The sequence below is a fragment of the Patiria miniata genome, unplaced genomic scaffold (assembly GCF_015706575.1).
Source record: "Patiria miniata isolate m_02_andy unplaced genomic scaffold, ASM1570657v1 HiC_scaffold_10, whole genome shotgun sequence".
NCBI classification, from domain to species: Eukaryota; Metazoa; Echinodermata; class Asteroidea; order Valvatida; family Asterinidae; genus Patiria; species Patiria miniata.
Genome location: NW_024037048.1, coordinates 5,266,289 through 5,290,245, shown reverse-complemented (window position 1 = coordinate 5,290,245; position 23,957 = coordinate 5,266,289). Strand labels below are relative to the sequence as shown.

The window sequence follows — 23,957 nt, the reverse complement described above, 5'->3', positions numbered from 1 at the left end:
AGAATTGCTCGAAAATACAAAATTCAATCCAGCTATTAGGTTTTTATTTCATTGTCGCAAAACTGCATGTACATGTACATGCTCAGTACCTTGCGCATACCTTGTTCAGGCCTGTTCCCTGATCCCAGCCTGCGGGGGGGGGAGGGTTCTTTAAATCATATAGTGGAATTTTAAAAATATTTTAATACTTTTTTATGGGCACAGTTGTAGCTGTCAACCCCCGTATATGAAGCGACTTCGCGCAACTTCGCACTTACCTTTAGCCGATAAGACAATCACTCCCGGCTGCAAACATAAAATGATCCGAAGACGTGGGCCAGTCAAAACTGCGCAACATAACATGACATCATTGTCTAGATGGCATTGCACGCCTGTGGGAATCTCCCTTGCTATAAATAGAGCGTGAGTCACGTCAGTGCACTTACGGAGGCCCAGAAGAACCATACTCGGAATCGTGGATATTCCCTTGTTGCAACAGAGAGAAGGCCGTCGCGAGGAGAGTCCAACGTTTTGTATGATGGTCTTTTTGGCTTGCTCATTTTCTCACGAACACGATCAATAACAATACCCTTCAGTACGAAATGCATTTTATGATTGTAAACGTCAATGTGCAAAAGGCTCTTTGAATTTATCTGATCTTATATTAGAGAGTAGAACTCAATAGTCAACGCTAAGGCGTTAACACTTTTAAACACAGTTGTGATTTTGTTTTGTTGTAATTTTTTTGGGGGGTAAGTTTTTTTCTACGATTTTACCTAACCATTTCTGCTATTTGGGTGGTAAGTGAAATCAGTGGCGTAAATCCGGGGGGGGGGGGGGATGTATGGCCCCACACTTTTTGACCAGGGTATTTTACACTGGGTTGCCCTTTTTCTTGTCAATTTTTTTGGACAGAATGATTTCTAACTGCAATCACCCCTAGAACAATTGAGGTTGGAATTTATCTTATTTTTCCTCAAGAAAAAATGATGAGAAATCATATGGAGATGGGTAAAAACGAATTTTACTTACGACCTTTTACATCCAGCATTTTCGTACCAAGGTATTCTTATTCGTTCAAGTTTGTTTACTTGCGTGAGAAAGAATTTGTATAACGATGTAAAGATTGACCTACCTACAGCCAATGGGTTCTTCATTTGGTCAGGAAGGCTTGAAGTAATGCAGTCCTTATCAGAGGTCATATTAGATTTTTGTTCGCAAATATTAATGAGTCCTTCAAGTTTCTACAAAAAATATACATTTATCCTGAAAAATATTTTAGTCTCCTATTTCAGTTCCAGTTTTCACCCAATGACCGCCACAAAATTAGTTCATAATTTTTCATCTTTGTACGAGAACACCGAGTTCCACTAGTCCACATAGGGCCTATATTAGATTTTCGGAAGTGAGGGTTCCATTTTTGGCACGATGTTTCTCTTTCACGTCAGGCGATTTATCAAGAACTGCATCCCGACACAAAAAACATCCAGAAAGTCACACAGACGGCTGTTTCATTATGCAGCTGGATATCACGCTGGATAAGGGTCCATGATTTTTTTTCTCTGGAACATACTCCTCTTAAATGCATGAAAACTATTTGACATACCTTATGGTTTATGTTGTTGAAAAATGATTTTCTTAAAAAAAAAAATTAAAAAAAAGCTTCCATGCTTTTCTGGACAACTGAGGGCGCTGCTGCTGTCATGTAGTTTAAGGACGACATTGTGTTCAAATTGTGAACCCAACAGTAGCTGATTAAAAACATCGGTGAACAAAGTTTGCCCATTTGCTTACTGCAGTGTACTGACACAACTACGAATCACCACAGAAGATTCAAGACAGCAAAGTATTCAAAATTCTGGCAACTTTCGGTGCTGAAACAAATGTGGTTTCTGCCTGAAATGACATCTCACTTTTGCTCACGAATACGAAAATTCGCATTAGCATAAAAACAAAAAGGCACCAAAATACCCTTGAAAATGGCAAAACAAAAATAAAAAAGTGTTACGCATAAATCCTTAATGGCTGCGCGCCTGCCAATCAACAACATTCAATAATCATTACATGTTCATAACAACAGAAAGGTATTTTGCTATTATGAGGTTATATTCTTCAAACTTTCTTAACTACATTATTTTCAGTAATTGTATATTGGGTTAAAGCTTACAAAACATTGTGGTACTATTTTCATCGAGACAAATAGCCGGCATTAGAGTGTTCGTTTGAGTGCCGCTTGCTTGCTTGCTTGCTTGCCTGCTTGCTTGCTTGCCCCCCCCCCCCCCTGCCTGCTTGCTTGTTTGCTTGCTTGCTTGCTTGCCTGCCTGATTGCTTGCTTGTTTGCCTGCCTGCTTGCTTGCTTGCTCGCTTGCTCCCCTGTTTGCTTGCTTGCTTGTTAGCTCGCTTGCTTGCTTGCTTGCTTGCTTGCTTGCTTACTTGCTTGCTTGCTTGCTTGCTTGCTTGTTTGCGTGCTTGCTTGCTTGCTTTTGGGTAGATACGACTCCTCGGAACCGATGCTGTCTCGTTGCAACGCTTGATTTGGTAGCTGATCGGAACTCTTGGACTGCTTGTCTTGGGAGAGGCGATGGCATTGACGTTGTGCAAAGATGATGTCTTGGCTGTGGGCATGCCAAGATCTGAAGAACTTCAGCTATGGATATGTAAGCTGAGTTTCGAGTTCGATAGTTGATCATGTCTCTATGCCTCGGTCCATCGGCAGAAACCGTCTTGCAATCTTTGCCTGCAGAAATTGAAGAAGCTGCTGTCTTGAGTCAGTCCTTCCTGCCAAGGGTCTCAAATCGGTCCTTAGACTAAGTTCGTAGCTAACTTATAGAGCGGCGTAATTTGTGTTATAATTGTATAAAGCTTATGTAAAAGTTTGTATAATTGTTACATACGATCTAAAACAAAGACTTTTAAATAAAATTGCTGTGTGCATGGGTTACATAAACAAAATATAAAACAAAGTTACAATAATACTGCAACCCTGTAGCAGGTTGCATAAACCCAAAACTGCAGTATAAGCAAGTTAATTTTAGAAAGGTCACCAGATCCATGTTTCACAACTTGACAATGTTACTGTGAAGACAGATTAAAAGAGAGTAAATTAATCTTTCAACAAAATCAATATTATTGATAATTACCATTAGTTAATTTCCAATCACAAAGGTTAAATGGGACACAAGGGTGCATTTTCAGGGACTGCATTAAACCAAATTACGCGGGTCCTTCAATGACATAGGTAAGTCCTAACTTGGCTTCTGTTTTATCAGCTTTTTGCTCATGATGTAGGTGCAGCTTAGTGGGGGTCTAGGGGGAAAGATTCAAATACTAATAACATGCTTTTCGGTATAGGATTATGCGTCTACCCTGGAAGTAGCGGTTCATGCATTTTGTACAGTGTCAGTGAAGATGGAAACGTTGATGACGTGCTGCCCTTGCGAAGTTGCGTAGAGAGCTTTCCCTTCCTTGGTGTCTACGCACGGTGTCACCTTGGCGTGTATGCCCAGCTCGTCTCGGACCGTAGTCCTGGCGATTTTCTCCCATACACTGTCGATCTCATCTCCGGTGTCAGGAAAGAGATTCCAATTTCCACCAAAGTACCTGCGAAATAATTTCCAATACATAATTTGCATAATAAGAATTTAAAGTTCATCTAGAAACTGTCAACAAGCAACAGTTCAGCATATATTGCCGACCTGTCTTCCTTCATATAATATGCATCATCTTAATTAGAAACTTTGGTTAAAAGTTCACGACAAAATGGAAACCTTTGACTAAATGACATTTGCGAAATCCAATTTTAACCAACATTTGTCACCAAAAGTTGTAAGCCTATTGAGACTATCTGCAAAAAAGGGGTTTTGTTCCAGATCGTGACATTTAGATTTCTTGGGAACAAAAATAATTCCGTTTTTCGTCATGTACAATGAAAGCTCCATGTATGTCTGACGTTTAATGGAATAGCCAAAATGTTCAATGACTAATATCCAAAGGACCAATAAATGTGGCTGATTGACAATTTCTGTTTTACTGACTTGTATGACGTTGCAAGTTTTAAGAGTGCATCGAAGTTGATGTCTTTCTCAGATTTCTTGAGTTGTTCCCAGTCTGCCTGCAGCCCCTTGATATTCATTTCCTTTGTAGCTTCAATGCTCGGGGATAGGACTCTGATCCAGCCAATACCTTCAGACCTGGAAAAAAAGGATTTTTCCCTTCATAATCATCTCATCAATTGTGTCTCCCTAATGACTGGTGTCTCCCTATTATAGAAGAAAGTACGATAACGTGTCTCCCTAAAGGTACATTTGTAATATAATACATATCACAACTTTCGATCAGGCTCTTTTGCCAGCGTATATAGTTTTCCTGTTTCTACAGAGATGACATCCTTTTGGGTTGCTATAACCAGGTAGGACCTTACTTTATGTAAAAGCAAAGTAAAGTGTTCTGAATTACTAAGTTTTAAGGGACACCTAATTTTTGTAAAGTAAATGGGCAACGATCCTATCAGGAGAACCTTTACAGAAATTGTTAATAACTCTAATGGCCCAAAACTCCATGTTTAAATTCCGAAATATACTTAAGTGCATTCTTTAATACTGATTCACTGTAGGAATGTCTAAACGTCTTTTTCTCTGTTTGCAGGTTTCCTAGTCCTTATTTGGGTCGCTGCCTTCAGTGACGATCCACCTTGTGGCATTTGTCGAATTTCAATAACGAATAAAAACAACTGCCATTAAAATTACAATTGCTGATTGCCTTACCGGTTCACCTTCGATGGAGCACAGGTCTCCAAAAACGATTCCAGAAGTTTGGAGCGATCTTCTACGGGATACTCCCGAGGATCGAATAGTAGGCTGTCGTCGTTGTAGACCCTCCAGGCGTCTTTGCGCAGGCGGTCTGAGCGCTCGGGGTCACACTGCCCTCTTGAGTCGAGGTAAGGCTGACTAGAGGCGCCATCAGAAGTTGGCCTAAAACATTAAGGGTGCACACCGGTTTGTAGGCTTCAATCGATCCGCCGAGCTCATGAATAACAGTTTTACCCTCAAAATATTTTATATTAAAAAGTTCTGAGAGCCATAAAATTGGGGAATTGGAGAGATATGGCAATGAACCTCTGACCCGGACTTGGGGTTTCCAATATTGAGCAGTTTGGATGCAATTGGCTCGAAAGTGGCACCTTTTTGCCATGTTGTGGAGGGATCGTTTTTCAAGATGGCTACTTTTCCGCTTTGGAGAAAATAGGGGTCGTCTTCTTTGGGTGAGAATCTTTCAAAAAGTCAATTGCCAACCAACCAAAAAATGAGAAGAAAATTAAAGACTACATGTGGATCATCATTTTTCTGTGCAGTTTATGAGAGTTCTGAGTATTCTTAAAAGAATTTTGACGTATGGGCATTTAGCACTTGTGTCTATAGGAATTGTAATGCAGGGTTGCACCCTTAAGAACGAAGTTATTCAATGGATTGTATCGCACTCAGCGGCATGTCAAGGATCAAACGTCTTGGAGTACCTGAGGGTGCATCAATTTATCCTGGTGTAACTAACGGCAAAATTTATGAAACGTATCATATCAACAGTGCAGTATATGGGGGACATCCAGGAGGGGCAGTGGTCCCCTTTTACCCCTGTAATTACGCCATTGATCGCACCCACTGGGCTCAATAACATCATTTGCTTATATGCAACTTGGTTTTGTAATCATTTATTTTTACAAGCTCGAGCTTCAAGTGGTGAGGTGCGATAGACTACATACATCGGACCAACTTGCGCATACAATGTTGACTATCATTGGAGACTATAGAAGCTTCGGAAATTGGCAAGGGGTGGTGGGGTGAAAAAAAGTTAAGGGGTCGGGTTGGCGAACTGGATGCCATCACAATCCGGGGGCGCTGCTTTATATAGTGTGTGGGTGTGAGTATGTAAACATCGGCAATCATGGACCTAATAAAAAAAGGTTAGGGCATAAACAATACGTCCACGATCGACCGAACACCCACGATTGAAATTCGTGTGCAAAACCACAAGGGCGGATCCAGAACACAATTTTTTTGGGGGGCCAAAACAAAATGTGGTACCCAAAAAGTGTGTTCAAAAAAATAACGGCGTGGGGTTCGGGGCCCACTTAAGATCGTGGTGTACTCATTGCCTGCCTTTATTGTGAAGTCACTAAACAAAAAATTAAAAAAATGGATGAGCCCCCTTTGCCCCCCCCCCCCGGATCCGCCCTTGCAAAACCAATGAGAGCTGCTGCTGAAGAGTACAAACAAGGGAATGAGGATTCGGGACAATGGGAGGTCCACCATCGCCGGTGTTTACAAAGATGGGTAGGTGCGTACATGTATGCCTGCATAAAGCGTGTACATAATACATTTAGCCGTATTTTTCTTGTATTGACGAAATCACGTAAAATTGGTGGTTGACGATCAATAATTTAAACCTTTGGTGGTAGTAAACATGTTGTTAATATTAAATTTGTCCATTTCAATTTTTTAACTTATGGGTTTTTGTTATGTAGGAACGATATCCTTAGGATAGGTAGCCAAATAGATTGACAAAACCCTAAAAAATTGAGGACCTTTCCGTAATTTTGAGACGGAGTTGAGGGTTGCAACACAACTGGCACCCCCTACCGTCTTGGCTACCGGCTTGTGTTTAAACTCCCGCTGCACAAAATCCTGATTATTTCACGTATAATAACGTTTGCCCTTTTTTTCTGGATCTTTTGTCTTGACAAATGGGTAATATAATCCCCAAACTCTTATGAAACTCACCTGCTAAGATTGGAGAAGCTGGAGGCCAGGGATCCATTGGCTTCAACCTCGTCATGTGACGAGGAGGAGTATCTCTGCTCACTGCTCATCTCGGTCCGTAAAATCCGACAACTTTGACAAGCTGAAGTTAGAGGAAATTAAACAATGTATAGTCATACAGTGTATGTTTGAAACCATGACCAAACACCTCAAAAAATAAGTTGCCCCATGTGCCATTTTTGCTAGTCCAAGCCTAGTGTCATGTTTGTTTCTATATGGCCAACCAACTTGAGTAATGACTGACTGCCGGACTGCCTGACTGGTACTTGTTAATAAAGCGGTGCCGCATTGAACTTTTTTTGCAAAATAAATGGAGACTTTTGTCAACCGGAAGCGTTTTTTTTTTTTTGCCGCATGCTTTTATTTTATTAACCAATCACATCACGCACCCTAACATGAATACTTAACACTATGTGTGGATGGCAGACACTAAGGTTCTCGTAGTGTTTTTCATTCCATTAAACTTATCCCAACCAACACAAATATTGGATGAAAATGGACATGGGTTCGAGCCACAGATCTGGCAATCCATAGTTCATTCCACTATCTATTAGGCCACTGTGGCAGCTCCACGAAAGCCTTTCTTTGAAATGCTTTTATTTACATGCATGACTGAGTGATAGCAATGGTGTGACGTCATTGTTGTTTTCATATGAATAAACATCGAAATAACTGAATAATCATGATCCATTGACGATGTGTGCTGCACACTAAAACGCCGCAACCCGGAAGCTGTTCCCAATTAAAATCCAGTGGGGACAGCCGGTAAACTTCCTAAATATCAAGTGTCGACTGTAGATTGAAAAGTGTACGGTCCTCAGCGGTTAGTTTTAACAGGTATGCAACTGGGAAGTCACAAAAAAAGAGGATATTCAAATCTTTCCAAGACTACAGTGTTATTCCATTGTGAATGGCACACATGGGAAGCAAACAAAACGAAAAGAAGAAGAAAGCAGCTGATCCGAGGGAAAGTCGGTTGCATGCCTGTTTTATAGGGCCGACGGGGACGGCAAATTTCAGTGTTGTCATCTCCCAATCAAATCGGCGTCTCTACACCCCTGCCTCACTGTCCACTCATATGAGCTTATCATACAAACATTCAAATCTCAACGTCATCTATTATTTTTCATGTTAAATTTATAGATGCTTCAGTTAGCAGCTGTTCAATATTTCAAGCAAAATTCAAAAAGTCTATTAACGTATTAAACGAAGGCAAAGATAGAAATACTCGATCAGCTGCATCTTGAAAACAAAACTATACCCCCATAGTCACATTCAATTTTAATTTTGTTGGAAATTATCAAGTGATTTTCTGATTTCGTTTTTGACCAAATGTGTATTCATTTCCTTATGACATGCAGCAGGAACCACAAATGCAGGCAATCAGAGAGAACCACTCTATACACACTCTTATAGTCGGTCTACTTACACGTGACCTTCAACACTTACCTCTAGCTGTGTAAGACAATCACTGGTGGCAGCAAACATAAAATGATCCGAAGACGTGTGCCAGTCAAAACTGCGCAACATAACATGACATCATAGTCTGGTTCTCTAGACCTGACAATTATTCCCGACGCTCACGTCTAAATTGTAGGTCAGGCAGTCACCGCGGCTAAAAATAATCATGACGACATTGATTGCCCTTTTTCAAAGCTCGGTTTCGTTTCCGAATTCGCTTTATCACTTAGAGTGGGGCTGTTAAGGTCAAATATGTGATACAATACATTGTGCACTTTGTGACTAAAGCATGAAACATTGCATGTTGGTTCTTCATGCCATAAAGAAAATGTCCAGATGTGCAGACATTTCATATTTGACCTCTGGTGACCATTGAGAGGTCAATGACCTTTTACAAACACTATTTATTACAATTGTTCTTGAAAACACCAATGACCTCAGTCTATGTCATTGGTCTTTAGGCAATGGAAATAATCAATGATAATGATCAGATGTAAGAAAAAATTATACTTGACCTCAAGTGACCTTTCATAGGTCAATGACCTATATATACAGTATTTATAGTTATTTATTAGATTTACACTTTAAACCCCAATTTTTTTAAGACATAGACTTGGGCCATAAGAAAGTGGTGCTTTCAAGAACAATTGTTATAGTGTATGTAAAGGTCATTGACCTCTCAAACGAATACAGAGGTCAAATATATCATGTCTCCACACCTGAAAATGTTCTTCATGGCATGAAGAACCAACGTGCGAAGTTTCATGCTTTAGTCACAAAGTGCACAATCGTATCACTCAACAGCCCTACTAATGTTCCGATCAACATTTTCAATGAATCACTTGCTTCATATACCATACAGTTATGATATACAGTTTAATATTTCTATAAGAAAACATTAACTAATGTTGACCTGGAATCTTCAAAGTTAGGCACCCTAATAGCACTGTTGGCAGGCGGAGCCCAATGGAGACCACGCCGAGTTTTGAAAAATCCCGGTAACGGTCGTCAAATTCAAAAGAGTACATGACGCAGCAAAAAGTTCGCCCCTCGTATACGATCCGAGTAAACACATGATGCACAAAATCGTCGTTGAATTTCCAGTTTTCTAAATGCAAGCAATAAATATTAATTATCAACTCATATAAGAAAATTTTAAATAAGCAATTAGGCGGTTAACAAAGCCTATATCATACTCGGAAATACCCGGGCGCTATCTGATTGTTGACGAAATGAATCCGGCAAACTTCGGACATTTGCGGAAAAACACTTCAGCCACAGATTCTGCTTGGTTTAAATATTTTAAATTATGTAAATCTGAACACAATTAAAATAAACTTCAATTTCAAAACAAAATTGGTGGGAAATGTATTTCTCTCTTCCAAACCACCCTTTCACGAAATGTCTGAACCATAGAGCTATATTAAATTACTAAAGCGCTAATTCCTCATTCTTGCGCGTGGAGACGCTTTGAAGCCGCTCTGAAATGAATTTCTCTAACGAAAATAATTTTTGTGTGCAACTTCTACTCCTCTTCCATTGTTTTGGTTTATTTTGTTGAAAAAGGCGCTTCTTTAAACATTTCTTTTAAAAAATGCCATACTTTTCTGGACAACTGAGGGCGCTGCTGCTGTGATGTAATTTTTGGAAAAGGCCTACACTGTTCAGTTAGGGGTTTTCTGTTCAAATTGTTGCTGTTGCTCATTGAAAACATGTGTGAAAAACAGTTTGCTCGTGGGCTTTTTGCCATGTACTGACACAACGCTTCACAACAGAAAAGAACATTTACTGCAACAAAGTATCCAAAATTCGGTGCTGAAATGACTGTAATACTTAGGTTTCTGCCTGCAATGAGAAAACACTTTTACTCATGAATATGGAAATTCACATTAGCATAAAAAACAAAAAGGCACCAAAATACCCTTGAAAATGGCAAAACAAAAATTAAATACAAGGTAAAATGGGACACAAAGGTGCATTTTCAATGATTGCGTTAAAACAATTACATAGCTTGCCCTTTAATGACAGTCCTGTCTTTGCTTCTATTCTATTAGCTTATCTGCTCATAATGTAGCAATGAAGAGCATGCAGAGCAATTAGAGAGGGATTTAGGGGAAATGCTGAACATAGTAAAGATGTACACGCTTTGGGTATAAGATTAAGCGTCTACGTAGGAAGTAGCTTAGCTTAGCTTCAGAAGTGCCTTCGGATAACACTGTAACTTAAATACATGTACCAATCATTAACATAAAACCCTGTCATGCATGAAAAGTATATATTTTAATATAACTCTGCTATCTATTAAAGAACTTCCCTGTCCATAACACAGTATTTCTTGTGTTTTCCATCGTTCGATAAAACACCAAAAAGTATCATTCGATAAAACAAACTTGTTCTACCTGTAAATGTTTGCATTATGGGTAGGCGACTAAACTGTTAGTGGTCATAAATGATCACCATAGATGATCACAGCATTGGACTCTGTCCAGAAAGTATTTAGGGACAGGGAACGTTTTAAAACGCATTTTGATTTACAGCATGGTGTAACGAGTTAACCTATAGGCCCGATGTTTTCTCCGTATGGAGAGCCAATTGCAATAGGTTTGTTCCTGTTTCGACCATTTCCTAGATTGTACTCCGAAATGAGCTTATTGGTTGCAGACCAGTAAACATAGGCCCAACATTGCCTACGCCGGCCAAATCACGACTTGCATGTCCTCAAATTCTCTGATATTAGAGCATTTTATTGGCCGTGACTTTGAGCGTTTGTAAAAAGGAATGGTGGAGGCCGTGCACAGGACTGTATGTGTGACCTTGTATTTCTTTGAAATTTGGCAGAAATAGAGCACAAAAAGTGCTCTATTTGCAATGGAGAGTACGCATCAGTTTTCAAAAATTGCGATAGGTTCCAGGACTTTTTTAGACTATTTATTTGTGATCATCTAAACGTCATTGGACTTGAAGAGTTGTGAGAAATTTTCCTGAATTTCAGAAGTGGGGGCATTGCTCACTGGGGTGGCGGTTTGTTTACTGGTCTGCAAACTAAAGGCTAGGCACGCACGTCGCTGGTTTGCATGCGCTTTCGTCACTCGCTAGCAATATGTAGAATCCATGCATACCAGGTAAGAGTCTATCATAAAAATGGCAGCTATGTTCCCTATCTTTGGGCCTTATACACGAGTTGGTCATATTTGTCGAGTTCCCTGAATGTATTTCATTAATTGTTAATTGTGAAATGGAATAGTGCCAGACTTTTTGTGCAGGCACAATGCAGCCTTATTTTACCGTCATTTTGTTTTAAAAATATGGCTTTAAACAAAAGGGAACGTTTAATTACAAATTTTAAAATATTCATTGAAGCAGACTGAAATTTATTATAACTGAACTTGCTTTCATTTCTCTTTGCAAGTTCCAAAAATTAAGAATTACCTAGCTTTCAATTCAATATGGCCGACTCGTGAATAAGGTCCATTTGCTGCAAGTGACGAGGGGGATACTTGTGTCATATGTTATCTGCACGACTTACTTTTCCATCGAGGATTTGTTTCTGATCAAACACAATGACTTTTAACCAACAACTTTGGCATAAACAAGAAACTATAAAAAAAGAAAACTGCAACGAGAAAAGTGAACTGCAAAAAGTCATTGGCTACTGGTCGTTGATCATGTAGGTCACGCGAGATTTGGTGCAATCTCGTATATTTCCGGCAAGCTTCCTTGGATCCCAGTTCGATGTGTAGATGCTTGGCCTCAGCCCCCACTGGTTCTGCGAGAAAACGCCCAGCTTGGAGTAAACTCCAGGCTTGAATGTGATTCGCTCTCTGAAGCCCAACTTGCGCAGTACAGCCTCTACTTTCATCACGTCTTCTTTGTCGGTGAAATCTTTAGTGTACACGCTGACGACGTGCTGCTCTTGCGAAGCTGTAGCATACAGAGCTTTCCCTTCCTTGGTGTCTACGCACGGCGTCACCTTGGCGTGTGTGCCCAGCTCGTCTCGGACCGTAGCCCTGGCGATTTTCTCCCACGCATTGTCGATCTCCTCTCCGGTGTCAAAAAAGAGAAGCCAAATTCCAATCAAGCACCTTCGGAATAAGTTCCAACAAATGAACACGTAATAGTATATCTTTCAAGTTCTTCTAAGAACGGTCAGTTTTTGGTAAATAAATGTCAATTAGAGCTGAGCAAAGAGGGTTCTCGTGTGCACGGAAAAGCCTTACAAATTGTTCAAGTGTTTGTTTTGTGTACGCACACGGAAACAGCTAATTAAACAAAAAGTGGCATCTCTCTGTGAAAAAAAGTCATACAACCAACCGCCTGCGAATGGAATTTTACATGTAACATGCCTTAAGAAATATTGTGAATATTTTCAACAACAGGGGGCTTTCTTTAACCTCCCCCTTCCCATTAGCACCCCTTCCCATACAGCAACGGAATATATGGAACAAGCCGATACGTGTCCGATACGTGTCCGACATGTGTCCGACACTGGCATTTTTATTAAAGTCGACAGTTTTCAGTGCATGATAGACTAACGATGATGAAATATTTATTGCACAAAAAGACCAAAAAACAAAACAACAACAACAATAACAACAACAACAATCCCTCCCCCCCCCCCCCAAAAAAAAACCCACACACACAACAGACCAATAAAGGTCACTATGATGTAAAATGACAAATGACATGCACCATCCCCAAATTTTGGGGAGAAAACATTTTTTTTTTTTACATACCTATGAGAGATTGCCAGTTGTTTGACAGCATTAAAGTCGATATTTTGTCTCGATTTCTGGAGCTTCTTCCAGTCGGCTTCAAGGTCCTCCAGATTTTTGAACTCTTCCGGTTTTTTGGAGGCCGAAAAGACACGGATCCAACCAATACCATCAGATCTGTAGATACAAGAGTAACACTGAACTTTTTCCCGTATTTTCCGTACTCGTACTCGTGCTCGTACTCATGAAAATATAATTGTATACTCGTACTCGAGTACGGAATAAACTCGAGTATGAGTACTACAACACTGTCAAATACTACAGCACTGTCAAATACTGGAAAATGTTCTGTAGTCGCAAGAAAAAAATCCCTGTATTTGTATTCGTACTCATGGCAAAGTACTCTTACTGGTACTCGTACTCATAAAAAAAGGTTTCGTATGCATACTCTTAAAAATACAGTGTAATAAAAACTGGAAATAAGTGGACTCCCATGAAGGCACGTTCAGCACACAGTTGATTGTCTTATCTGTGAACACCTACATAGCTAATAGCTCCATACTGAATACGATATATACTTGACTACAACACTGGTATTTAAAGCTTGGCAATTTTAAAAGAACAATCGTCTTGAATGCGCTGTTTCGAGCTCGAAAACGAGTTTTCAAATAATGACAATGATTGGAAAGATCATTTTAAAGTAGAATATATAATACAAAACAACTACAATGTGACCTGGTTCTGTATGTGGCCTTGCAAAAATTAGGAGGTGTTTTACATTTTTGTTTGTATGTATAACCTTTTGTGTCTAAAACACTTAAGGTCTATCATTTTGTCTGCTCGCAAAATTTGAACGTCCTTGTAATATTTCTTTATTCAGATCCGGATGTAATTTTTTTCCCTTACTCAAGATGAATTCAATGTTTGAAACCGCCAATACTTTAACAGTAACTCAGGCCTAGGAAGATTGAGTGATAAAACAGTTGTTTACTATTCGTGGATGTCACATGGCCAAAACATGCAATTTTGTAATCAGGTTGACATGGTCAATTGTGTTAAAATAAAGCCACTCCTTCTGTGAAGCTAGTCGATTCATTAACACTATCATTACAGAATTCTTAAGCATAAAACAGGGTTTCCACAAAAATCTGATAACCATTTTTCAGGACTGTTTCAGGAATTTACAAGAATTAAGTATGACAATTTCCATGACATTTAACGCCAATATGCAGAGAATAGTTATTATGATACCGACGAACCGCTGATATAGATTAACCATTTGTTAGCTTTTGAAAACAAGTTTTAATTATTAATGCTCTCCTTCTCCCTTACAGCCCAGTAAATCTAGCCCTTAAATGATCCTGATTTACGTGACTTTTCCATAAATATTTTTATTGTTAATTTTCCATTACTTTTTTATGACTTTCCAGGACAACTTTTTTCCCCAGGACTTCTCATGATATTTCCATGACCGTGGAAACCCTGATAAAATAAAAACTAGGCTACCTCTTCTTCCAATCAACTCACCGGTTCACTTTCGAAGGTGCACTCGTTTCGAAAAACTTCTCCAGCATTTCGTCCAGTTCATCCTCGGCGAAATTGGCCGGATCGAACATAAGCCCGTCTTCTGTCAAAGCCTTTTTCGCTTCCGCAAACAGGCGTTCTGCTATGGTGACGCGAAAACGCCCTCTGGCGGTTCGATTGAGATGTGTTGCTCCCGAAGGTGGCCTGTGAGCAAAAAAAGATATATAATAATAATTAAGAAGCAATAATTACCAAATTTAAAGGGCCAATGGGTATTCAACCACACATAATTGAGACAATTTTTCTCATAATTGAGAAAAAGGAGGGAAATACTTGCAAATTACATCAATCCAATTAATGTAAGAAAACATGTTTTCAAAATTGAAAATTGCAGTCCCATACGAGATACAAATGAAATTGTTGTTGTTAGTGTGTGTGAATGGTTATTCACACACACTAACATGTATGAGAGTCTAAATATGTACAAGATGAAGCATGAAAAGCCATATGTAGGCCTTCAAGATGAAGCATTAAGCCATTGGAACGAGGTTGAGCGCCCTGGGAAAGGGCAATGTTGACGGCGAAGCTGTCTAAAAATAATGTATAGATTTTAGTAAATTTCTTGAACTCACAGAAAGTTGGAGAGGTTTCCAGTGAGCGCCTCAATCGGATCTTCCTCCCCCTCCGAGTTACTGGCTCTCGTAGATCCTGCCGGTTTCTTGTCCATCGTGTCGCTCGTGATGGCCTCACAATACAATGCGCCCTCTACAGGTGGAAGTGTGAAAAGCAGTGTCGGATATGGCCATTTTGCTATTTTGTAGTTTTGTTTTAAAATGGAAATGAAAGCGCGCTCGCACGTCGTTCAGGATCGAAGCAATATCAAAGCCATCATGATGTCTTATCATGGGCCTTGGGAATGTACAATCAAGCAGTGTCGGCACCGACGCGCAAAAGGAAAACAAAAATCTGGATTCGCCTGAATATACGAGGCAGCGAGTGTGAACCGTCCGGGAAAATTAAGAAAAGAAAATATTCCAACGAATGATTTCTTAACGTGAGTAAAAACTTTTGTACGATCTGGAAGCGTACACTTAAGTGTTTACGTGCGTCATGTGCGTGGCCGTACATGTACATGCCAGTGCATGATACGCATACACGTGGTCCCACACTGGTTCCGCACAGAGAGAGTCGGAATACGTGCTTTTCCCCACCCATTGCATTTATCGATCTAAAGCCGTGTCCGCACTTGCCTTTTTTTGGAAGGTTTTACCGAGACGATGGTGAGATGAAAAATGGTCAAACACCCTTTTAAAAGAATCTGATTGGCCATCTAAATCCACGCTCGGAACATTTTTTTTTCATTCATGTTTCGGTTCGATTGGTCTGTTAGTTATTCATCGGTACCGACGTTCAAAGGGAAGGGACTCGCCTGAATATGCCGAGTCGTCCAGATAAAAATCCAGAAAAGAAAATACTCCAAAAGAAAGCGTAATACAAGAACCATGATTTCTCACCGTGGGAAAACCCCCGTAATGCCCGCACGATCACACGTAAAGCTACGCCCGTCCTGCTGGGCCCACAAGCACAATTGCACGTGCTTTTTCCCACGCACTGTGTAGATCAAGCTGATTGGCCATCTAAAACGGTGCTCGAAACATTTTCCATTCATGTTTTGGAATGATTGGTCCGTTCGTTAAGAAGGTCGCGGCACCGACAACTTCATATTACAGCGTCCACAATTGCGCATGCGTAATATTGTGATGTTCACTATTATCAATCACGGACCGATCACGTGAGAATGAGTACGATTTTTTTTTGTAGGAGTCCGATTTTCACATGACACCGGCGAAGCACGCAAGGAGTCGCTGGTGGCCGGCATAAATTGCATGAGCCTTTTGAGTCACTCACAATGGATACCAACTGAAAAGCATACGTTCGCTAGGATCTGGGGATCGTCGCGTGGTCGGCCTCTGGCATCGGTCGACGATCTGCATTATTTTTTAGTGGACCTTGTCAAGTCAATGACTTACAAATTCGAAAAATGCAATACCACAAAAAGTAAACTTCCCGTGTTTAATAATCTGTTACAATGAAAATGTTGTTTTTACAAACAAATGGACTGATAATGAAAGTTTGAAACTTTAGTGTAGGACTGTTTGCGGCGTGAAGCATTTGCGTGATTTATGCTGCGCCGGCGGCTTATCAACTCGGCACGTGGTGTCTGGTGGTTAGTTATTTTTTCTGCTGATAATGACGTAACTAATACCCCACTTAACATAATACCGCGGTTTAAGTGAATACCGCGGTTTTTTTGTCACTGGATACCGCGGTATAGTAAATGCAATACCGTCCCAAGGAAAAATTTAGAATTGCTTCCCGAATGTACGATCTGCTGCGCGGTATTCGGTTTCACTTTCATTGAGTGGATCCTGGAGAGACTAATATAGCCAGAGTCTGCCAGACTCTAAATTGCATGAATCCTAGGACTAACGAGAGGATTAATTGTGTTGCAACAATGGGGCTGATCGCAAATTTCCCAATGCCATAAGCGGTGGGGCTGGCAGCAACTACGCTAAAATATCGATGACGCAGGCTACGTATACAAAGCTTAAATATAATGGCTAAACAATGTAGGCCTATCTATAGTTTCATTATCCATGCTCTTCTGAAAAATTTGTTCTGAACAAACAAGCAAACACATTTCTGGCCTACCTTTTCACACGAGATGTGCTGAGCTAGTTGCCTTTTGAATACGACCGTGACATTCGGTAACTTGCAAGCAACTAGGCTGTCAAGTCTCTGTAAATGTCACCGTGTCTCCCTATTGCACAAAACGGTATTGCATGTCTCGGGGTTTCCCTGGTTTATTTATAGACCCCGACTGATATAACGCATGCAACGCATGCGCAGCAGAGCAGTTTGAATACTACGGAAGCCTAAAACGGTCATCTCCAGTGTGTTCTTCGTTGTTATAGTGAAAGACCGCAGGGGAAGCCCATTACAGTAACAATTACCCCATTTTATGTAAAATCGCAACATAGCTAGATTTTTTTCTCATTAATGTTACTTTTAGAGAAGCAGGACAAAGACAGAAAAATAGATATGGGAGGAGCTTTGAGAATAAAAATCTTTTCTTGTAGTAGTGGCGTAGCCAGGATTTATCAATGTTTATTAACATTTCATATGGCTGTACGGTTAAGGGAAGTCGAAAATAGCATCTTGGTTCTTCTTTGTCTTAATAAAAAAAAAACCTTTAAAAAGACACTTACTTGGCAGGCGGAAAATTTGGGTTTTTTGTGTGGGTACATGGGGGGGGGGCATTGGGATTTTTTTTTTTGGAGGGGGGCACATGTCCTGAGTCCTCCCCCCCCCCCCCCCGCTAAGCCACTGATTGTATGATTTCCATTCTCATCCGAACCGCCGCCCCCATTTTCTTTTTTGTGTAGCAATGCCTAATATCACTTTGCTGATGGCTTCAAAAACTTTCAGTTAAATATTATACGACCGTAATAATAAAAACAGTTGCTATGGGGACCCTGTGCATAATGGAAGTGTCTTGAAATATAGTCTGAAATTCAATAAATGGGTGTCCAGAGGGCAGAGGGCGCACTACTACCGTTGCAGTTACGTATCTTTTTAAAAGAATTTGAAAAGGAATCTATATATACCATTACTGTTTGCATTGACAAATTCAGTAAAAAAATAAAAAAATAAATGGAGACTTTTGTCAACCGGATTTTTTAAATTTTATTTGCAGCATGCATGGTATTTTAACCAATCACATCACGCACCCTAACATGAATACTTATCACACTGTGTGGATGGAAAACACTAAGGTTCTCGTAGTGTTTTTCATTCCATTAAACTTATCCCAACCAACACAAATATTTGATGAAAATGGACATGGGTTCGAGCCACAGATCTGGCAATCCATAGTTCATTCCACTATCTATTAGGCCACTGTGGCAGCTCCACGAAAGCCTTTCTTTGAAATACTGTAATGTACACGCATGACTGAGTGATAGCAATGGTGTGACGTCATTGTTGTTTTCTTAATATGAATAAACATCGAAATAACTGAATAATCATGATCCATTGACGACGTGTGCTGCACACTAAAACGCCGCAACCCAGAAGCTGTCCCCAATTAAAATCCAGTGGGGACAGCCGGTAAACTTCCTAAATATCAAGTGTCGACTGTAGATTGAAAAGTTTACGGTCCTCAGCGGTTAGTTTTAACAGGTATGCAACTGGGAAGTCACAAAAAAGAGGATATTCAAATCTTTCCAAGACTACAGTGTTATATTCTATTTTTAATGGCACACATGGGAAGCAAAAAAAGAAGAAGAAGAAAGCAGCTGATCCGAGGGAAAGTCGGTTGCATGCCTGTTTTATAGGGCCGACGGGGTCGGCAAATTTGTTGTCATCTCCCAATCTAATCGGCGTCTCTACACCCCTGCCTCACTGTCCACTCATATGAGCTTATCGTACAAACATTCAAATCTCAACGTCATCTATTATTTTGCACTTTACCCCCATAGTCACATTCAATTTTAATTTTGTGGAAAATTATCAAGTGATCTTCTGATTTCGTTTTTGACCAAATGTGTATTCATTTCCTTATGACATGCAGCAAGAACCACAAATGCAGGCAATCAGAGAGAACCACTCTATACACACTCTTATAGTAGGTCTACTTACACGTGACCTTCAACACTTACCTCTAGCTGTGTAAGACAATCACTGGTGGCAGCAAACATAAAATGATCCGAAGACGTGTGCCAGTCAAAACTGCGCAACATAACATGACATCATAGTCTGGTTCCCAGACCTGACAATTATTCCCGACGCTAACGTCTAAATTGTAGGTCGGACAGTCACCGCGGCTAAAAATAATCATGACGACAATGACGGTCCTTTTTCAAGGCTCGGTTTCGTTTCCGAATTCGCTGTATCACTTAGAGTGGGGCTGTTATAAACTTGACGTCGAATGCGTACATTGTACGTGGTGAGGGATGTAGGTGCATAGTGTATCGGACTGTTCAGCAGCAAATAAAAAAGAACACAATGCATACATGTACATGTACATTCGATATCTGGGGTGCAATATAGCTGTGCAGTATTATATCAAATCACACTGTTGTTGCTATAGATGGACTAATCAGGGTCTAGGATTCAAGTTTGCTTGAAGATAATACTCAATATCGCAATCAAAGTTACCTTACTCATTCATCACTGCGCTTCTTGAAATGTAATGAGTCTCACAGACTTGACAATTTTTTCCTTCGAGATAAATTTCACCTGGATGTGTGTCCGCTGTACTGGGTCCCGGTAGTAAGCATAGAGCTGTTGCGTACCCTAAATAGTAACTGCTGATGACGATCGACTCTCAAGCATTCGACGTCAAGTTTGCTTGAAGATAAAATAGTTAGCTGGTTCTGCACAGAGAGAGTCGGAATACGTGCTTTTCCCCACCCATTGCATTTATCGATCTAAAGCCGTGTCCGCACTTGCCTTTTTTTGGAAGGTTTTACCGAGACGATGGTGAGATGAAAAATGGTCAAACACCCTTTTAAAAGAATCTGATTGGCCATCTAAATCCACGCTCGGAACATTTTTTTTTCATTCATGTTTCGGTTCGATTGGTCTGTTAGTTATTCATCGGTACCGACGTTCAAAGGGAAGGGACTCGCCTGAATATGCCGAGTCGTCCAGATAAAAATCCAGAAAAGAAAATACTCCAAAAGAAAGCGTAATACAAGAACCATGATTTCTCACCGTGGGAAAACCCCCGTAATGCCCGCACGATCACACGTAAAGCTACGCCCGTCCTGCTGGGCCCACAAGCACAATTGCACGTGCTTTTTCCCACGCACTGTGTAGATCAAGCTGATTGGCCATCTAAAACGGTGCTCGAAACATTTTCCATTCATGTTTTGGAATGATTGGTCCGTTCGTTAAGAAGGTCGCGGCACCGACAACTTCATATTACAGCGTCCACAATTGCGCATGCGTAATATTGTGATGTTCACTATTATCAATCACGGACCGATCACGTGAGAATGAGTACGATTTTTTTTTGTAGGAGTCCGATTTTCACATGACACCGGCGAAGCACGCAAGGAGTCGCTGGTGGCCGGCATAAATTGCATGAGCCTTTTGAGTCACTCACAATGGATACCAACTGAAAAGCATACGTTCGCTAGGATCTGGGGATCGTCGCGTGGTCGGCCTCTGGCATCGGTCGACGATCTGCATTATTTTTTAGTGGACCTTGTCAAGTCAATGACTTACAAATTCGAAAAATGCAATACCACAAAAAGTAAACTTCCCGTGTTTAATAATCTGTTACAATGAAAATGTTGTTTTTACAAACAAATGGACTGATAATGAAAGTTTGAAACTTTAGTGTAGGACTGTTTGCGGCGTGAAGCATTTGCGTGATTTATGCTGCGCCGGCGGCTTATCAACTCGGCACGTGGTGTCTGGTGGTTAGTTATTTTTTTCTGCTGATAATGACGTAACTAATACCCCACTTAACATAATACCGCGGTTTAAGTGAATACCGCGGTTTTTTTGTCACTGGATACCGCGGTATAGTAAATGCAATACCGTCCCAAGGAAAAATTTAGAATTGCTTCCCGAATGTACGATCTGCTGCGCGGTATTCGGTTTCACTTTCATTGAGTGGATCCTGGAGAGACTAATATAGCCAGAGTCTGCCAGACTCTAAATTGCATGAATCCTAGGACTAACGAGAGGATTAATTGTGTTGCAACAATGGGGCTGATCGCAAATTTCCCAATGCCATAAGCGGTGGGGCTGGCAGCAACTACGCTAAAATATCGATGACGCAGGCTACGTATACAAAGCTTAAATATAATGGCTAAACAATGTAGGCCTATCTATAGTTTCATTATCCATGCTCTTCTGAAAAATTTGTTCTGAACAAACAAGCAAACACATTTCTGGCCTACCTTTTCACACGAGATGTGCTGAGCTAGTTGCCTTTTGAATACGACCGTGACATTCGGTAACTTGCAAGCAACTAGGCTGTCAAGTCTCTGTAAATGTCACCGTGTCTCCCTATTGCACAAAACGGTATTGCATGTCTCGGGGTTTCCCTGGTTTATTTATAGACCCCGACTGATATAACGCATGCAACGCATGCGCAGCAGAGCAGTTTGAATACTACGGAAGCCTAAAACGGTCATCTCCAGTGTGTTCTTCGTTGTTATAGTGAAAGACCGCAGGGGAAGCCCATTACAGTAACAATTACCCCATTTTATGTAAAATCGCAACATAGCTAGATTTTTTTCTCATTAATGTTACTTTTAGAGAAGCAGGACAAAGACAGAAAAATAGATATGGGAGGAGCTTTGAGAATAAAAATCTTTTCTTGTAGTAGTGGCGTAGCCAGGATTTATCAATGTTTATTAACATTTCATATGGCTGTACGGTTAAGGGAAGTCGAAAATAGCATCTTGGTTCTTCTTTGTCTTAATAAAAAAAAAACCTTTAAAAAGACACTTACTTGGCAGGCGGAAAATTTGGGTTTTTTGTGTGGGTACATGGGGGGGGGGCATTGGGATTTTTTTTTTTGGAGGGGGGCACATGTCCTGAGTCCTCCCCCCCCCCCCCCCCCCGCTAAGCCACTGATTGTATGATTTCCATTCTCATCCGAACCGCCGCCCCCATTTTCTTTTTTGTGTAGCAATGCCTAATATCACTTTGCTGATGGCTTCAAAAACTTTCAGTTAAATATTATACGACCGTAATAATAAAAACAGTTGCTATGGGGACCCTGTGCATAATGGAAGTGTCTTGAAATATAGTCTGAAATTCAATAAATGGGTGTCCAGAGGGCAGAGGGCGCACTACTACCGTTGCAGTTACGTATCTTTTTAAAAGAATTTGAAAAGGAATCTATATATACCATTACTGTTTGCATTGACAAATTCAGTAAAAAAATAAAAAAATAAATGGAGACTTTTGTCAACCGGATTTTTTAAATTTTATTTGCAGCATGCATGGTATTTTAACCAATCACATCACGCACCCTAACATGAATACTTATCACACTGTGTGGATGGAAAACACTAAGGTTCTCGTAGTGTTTTTCATTCCATTAAACTTATCCCAACCAACACAAATATTTGATGAAAATGGACATGGGTTCGAGCCACAGATCTGGCAATCCATAGTTCATTCCACTATCTATTAGGCCACTGTGGCAGCTCCACGAAAGCCTTTCTTTGAAATACTGTAATGTACACGCATGACTGAGTGATAGCAATGGTGTGACGTCATTGTTGTTTTCTTAATATGAATAAACATCGAAATAACTGAATAATCATGATCCATTGACGACGTGTGCTGCACACTAAAACGCCGCAACCCAGAAGCTGTCCCCAATTAAAATCCAGTGGGGACAGCCGGTAAACTTCCTAAATATCAAGTGTCGACTGTAGATTGAAAAGTTTACGGTCCTCAGCGGTTAGTTTTAACAGGTATGCAACTGGGAAGTCACAAAAAAGAGGATATTCAAATCTTTCCAAGACTACAGTGTTATATTCTATTTTTAATGGCACACATGGGAAGCAAAAAAAGAAGAAGAAGAAAGCAGCTGATCCGAGGGAAAGTCGGTTGCATGCCTGTTTTATAGGGCCGACGGGGTCGGCAAATTTGTTGTCATCTCCCAATCTAATCGGCGTCTCTACACCCCTGCCTCACTGTCCACTCATATGAGCTTATCGTACAAACATTCAAATCTCAACGTCATCTATTATTTTGCACTTTACCCCCATAGTCACATTCAATTTTAATTTTGTGGAAAATTATCAAGTGATCTTCTGATTTCGTTTTTGACCAAATGTGTATTCATTTCCTTATGACATGCAGCAAGAACCACAAATGCAGGCAATCAGAGAGAACCACTCTATACACACTCTTATAGTAGGTCTACTTACACGTGACCTTCAACACTTACCTCTAGCTGTGTAAGACAATCACTGGTGGCAGCAAACATAAAATGATCCGAAGACGTGTGCCAGTCAAAACTGCGCAACATAACATGACATCATAGTCTGGTTCCCAGACCTGACAATTATTCCCGACGCTAACGTCTAAATTGTAGGTCGGGCAGTCACCGCGGCTAAAAATAATCATGACGACAATGACGGTCCTTTTTCAAGGCTCGGTTTCGTTTCCGAATTCGCTGTATCACTTAGAGTGGGGCTGTTATAAACTTGACGTCGAATGCGTACATTGTACGTGGTGAGGGATGTAGGTGCATAGTGTATCGGACTGTTCAGCAGCAAATAAAAAAGAACACAATGCATACATGTACATGTACATTCGATATCTGGGGTGCAATATAGCTGTGCAGTATTATATCAAATCACACTGTTGTTGCTATAGATGGACTAATCAGGGTCTAGGATTCAAGTTTGCTTGAAGATAATACTCA

At 40.4% G+C, this 23,957-nt stretch overlaps 2 protein-coding genes across 3 annotated transcripts; both read right to left on the bottom strand.

The window, feature by feature from the left end:
- Window positions 1-2,432: 2,432 nt before the first annotated feature.
- Window positions 2,433-8,356, bottom strand: LOC119736069 (UPF0696 protein C11orf68 homolog). The gene is made up of 5 exons (XM_038210082.1): window positions 8,241-8,356; window positions 6,753-6,873; window positions 4,743-4,949; window positions 4,014-4,169; window positions 2,433-3,579 (listed from the first exon to the last, which is right to left on the bottom strand). The coding sequence occupies exons 2-5, from the start codon at window positions 6,839-6,841 to the stop codon at window positions 3,360-3,362; spliced, it is 672 nt and encodes a 223-aa protein (XP_038066010.1). The 5' UTR covers window positions 6,842-6,873; window positions 8,241-8,356; the 3' UTR covers window positions 2,433-3,359.
- A 3,292-nt stretch (window positions 8,357-11,648) lies between these two features.
- On the bottom strand, window positions 11,649-19,306 carry LOC119736057 (UPF0696 protein C11orf68 homolog). Of its 2 annotated transcripts, none has more exons than XM_038210072.1 (5): window positions 19,210-19,306; window positions 15,121-15,253; window positions 14,492-14,692; window positions 12,986-13,141; window positions 11,649-12,334 (listed from the first exon to the last, which is right to left on the bottom strand). In XM_038210072.1, the coding sequence occupies exons 2-5, from the start codon at window positions 15,213-15,215 to the stop codon at window positions 11,902-11,904; spliced, it is 885 nt and encodes a 294-aa protein (XP_038066000.1). In that variant the 5' UTR covers window positions 15,216-15,253; window positions 19,210-19,306; the 3' UTR covers window positions 11,649-11,901. The 2 variants fall into 2 exon arrangements, with proteins under 2 accessions (XP_038066000.1, XP_038065992.1); XM_038210064.1 differs by lacking the exon at window positions 19,210-19,306 and adding an exon at window positions 17,201-17,357.
- Between the last annotated feature and the right edge of the window lie 4,651 nt (window positions 19,307-23,957).

Coding starts and splice junctions, on each gene's coding strand:
- LOC119736069 (XM_038210082.1), bottom strand. CDS start 6,841: ATGAGCAGTGAGCAGAGATACTCCTCCTCGTCACATGACGAGGTTGAA. Junction 4,170..4,742: donor GCTCCATCGAAGGTGAACCG/GTAAGGCAATCA, acceptor CTTTTTTTCCAG/GTCTGAAGGTATTGGCTGGA. Junction 3,580..4,013: donor AAACTTGCAACGTCATACAA/GTCAGTAAAACA, acceptor ATTATTTCGCAG/GTACTTTGGTGGAAATTGGA.
- LOC119736057 (XM_038210072.1), bottom strand. CDS start 15,215: ATGGACAAGAAACCGGCAGGATCTACGAGAGCCAGTAACTCGGAGGGG. Junction 13,142..14,491: donor GCACCTTCGAAAGTGAACCG/GTGAGTTGATTG, acceptor TTGTATCTACAG/ATCTGATGGTATTGGTTGGA. Junction 12,335..12,985: donor CAACTGGCAATCTCTCATAG/GTATGTAAAAAA, acceptor CTTATTCCGAAG/GTGCTTGATTGGAATTTGGC.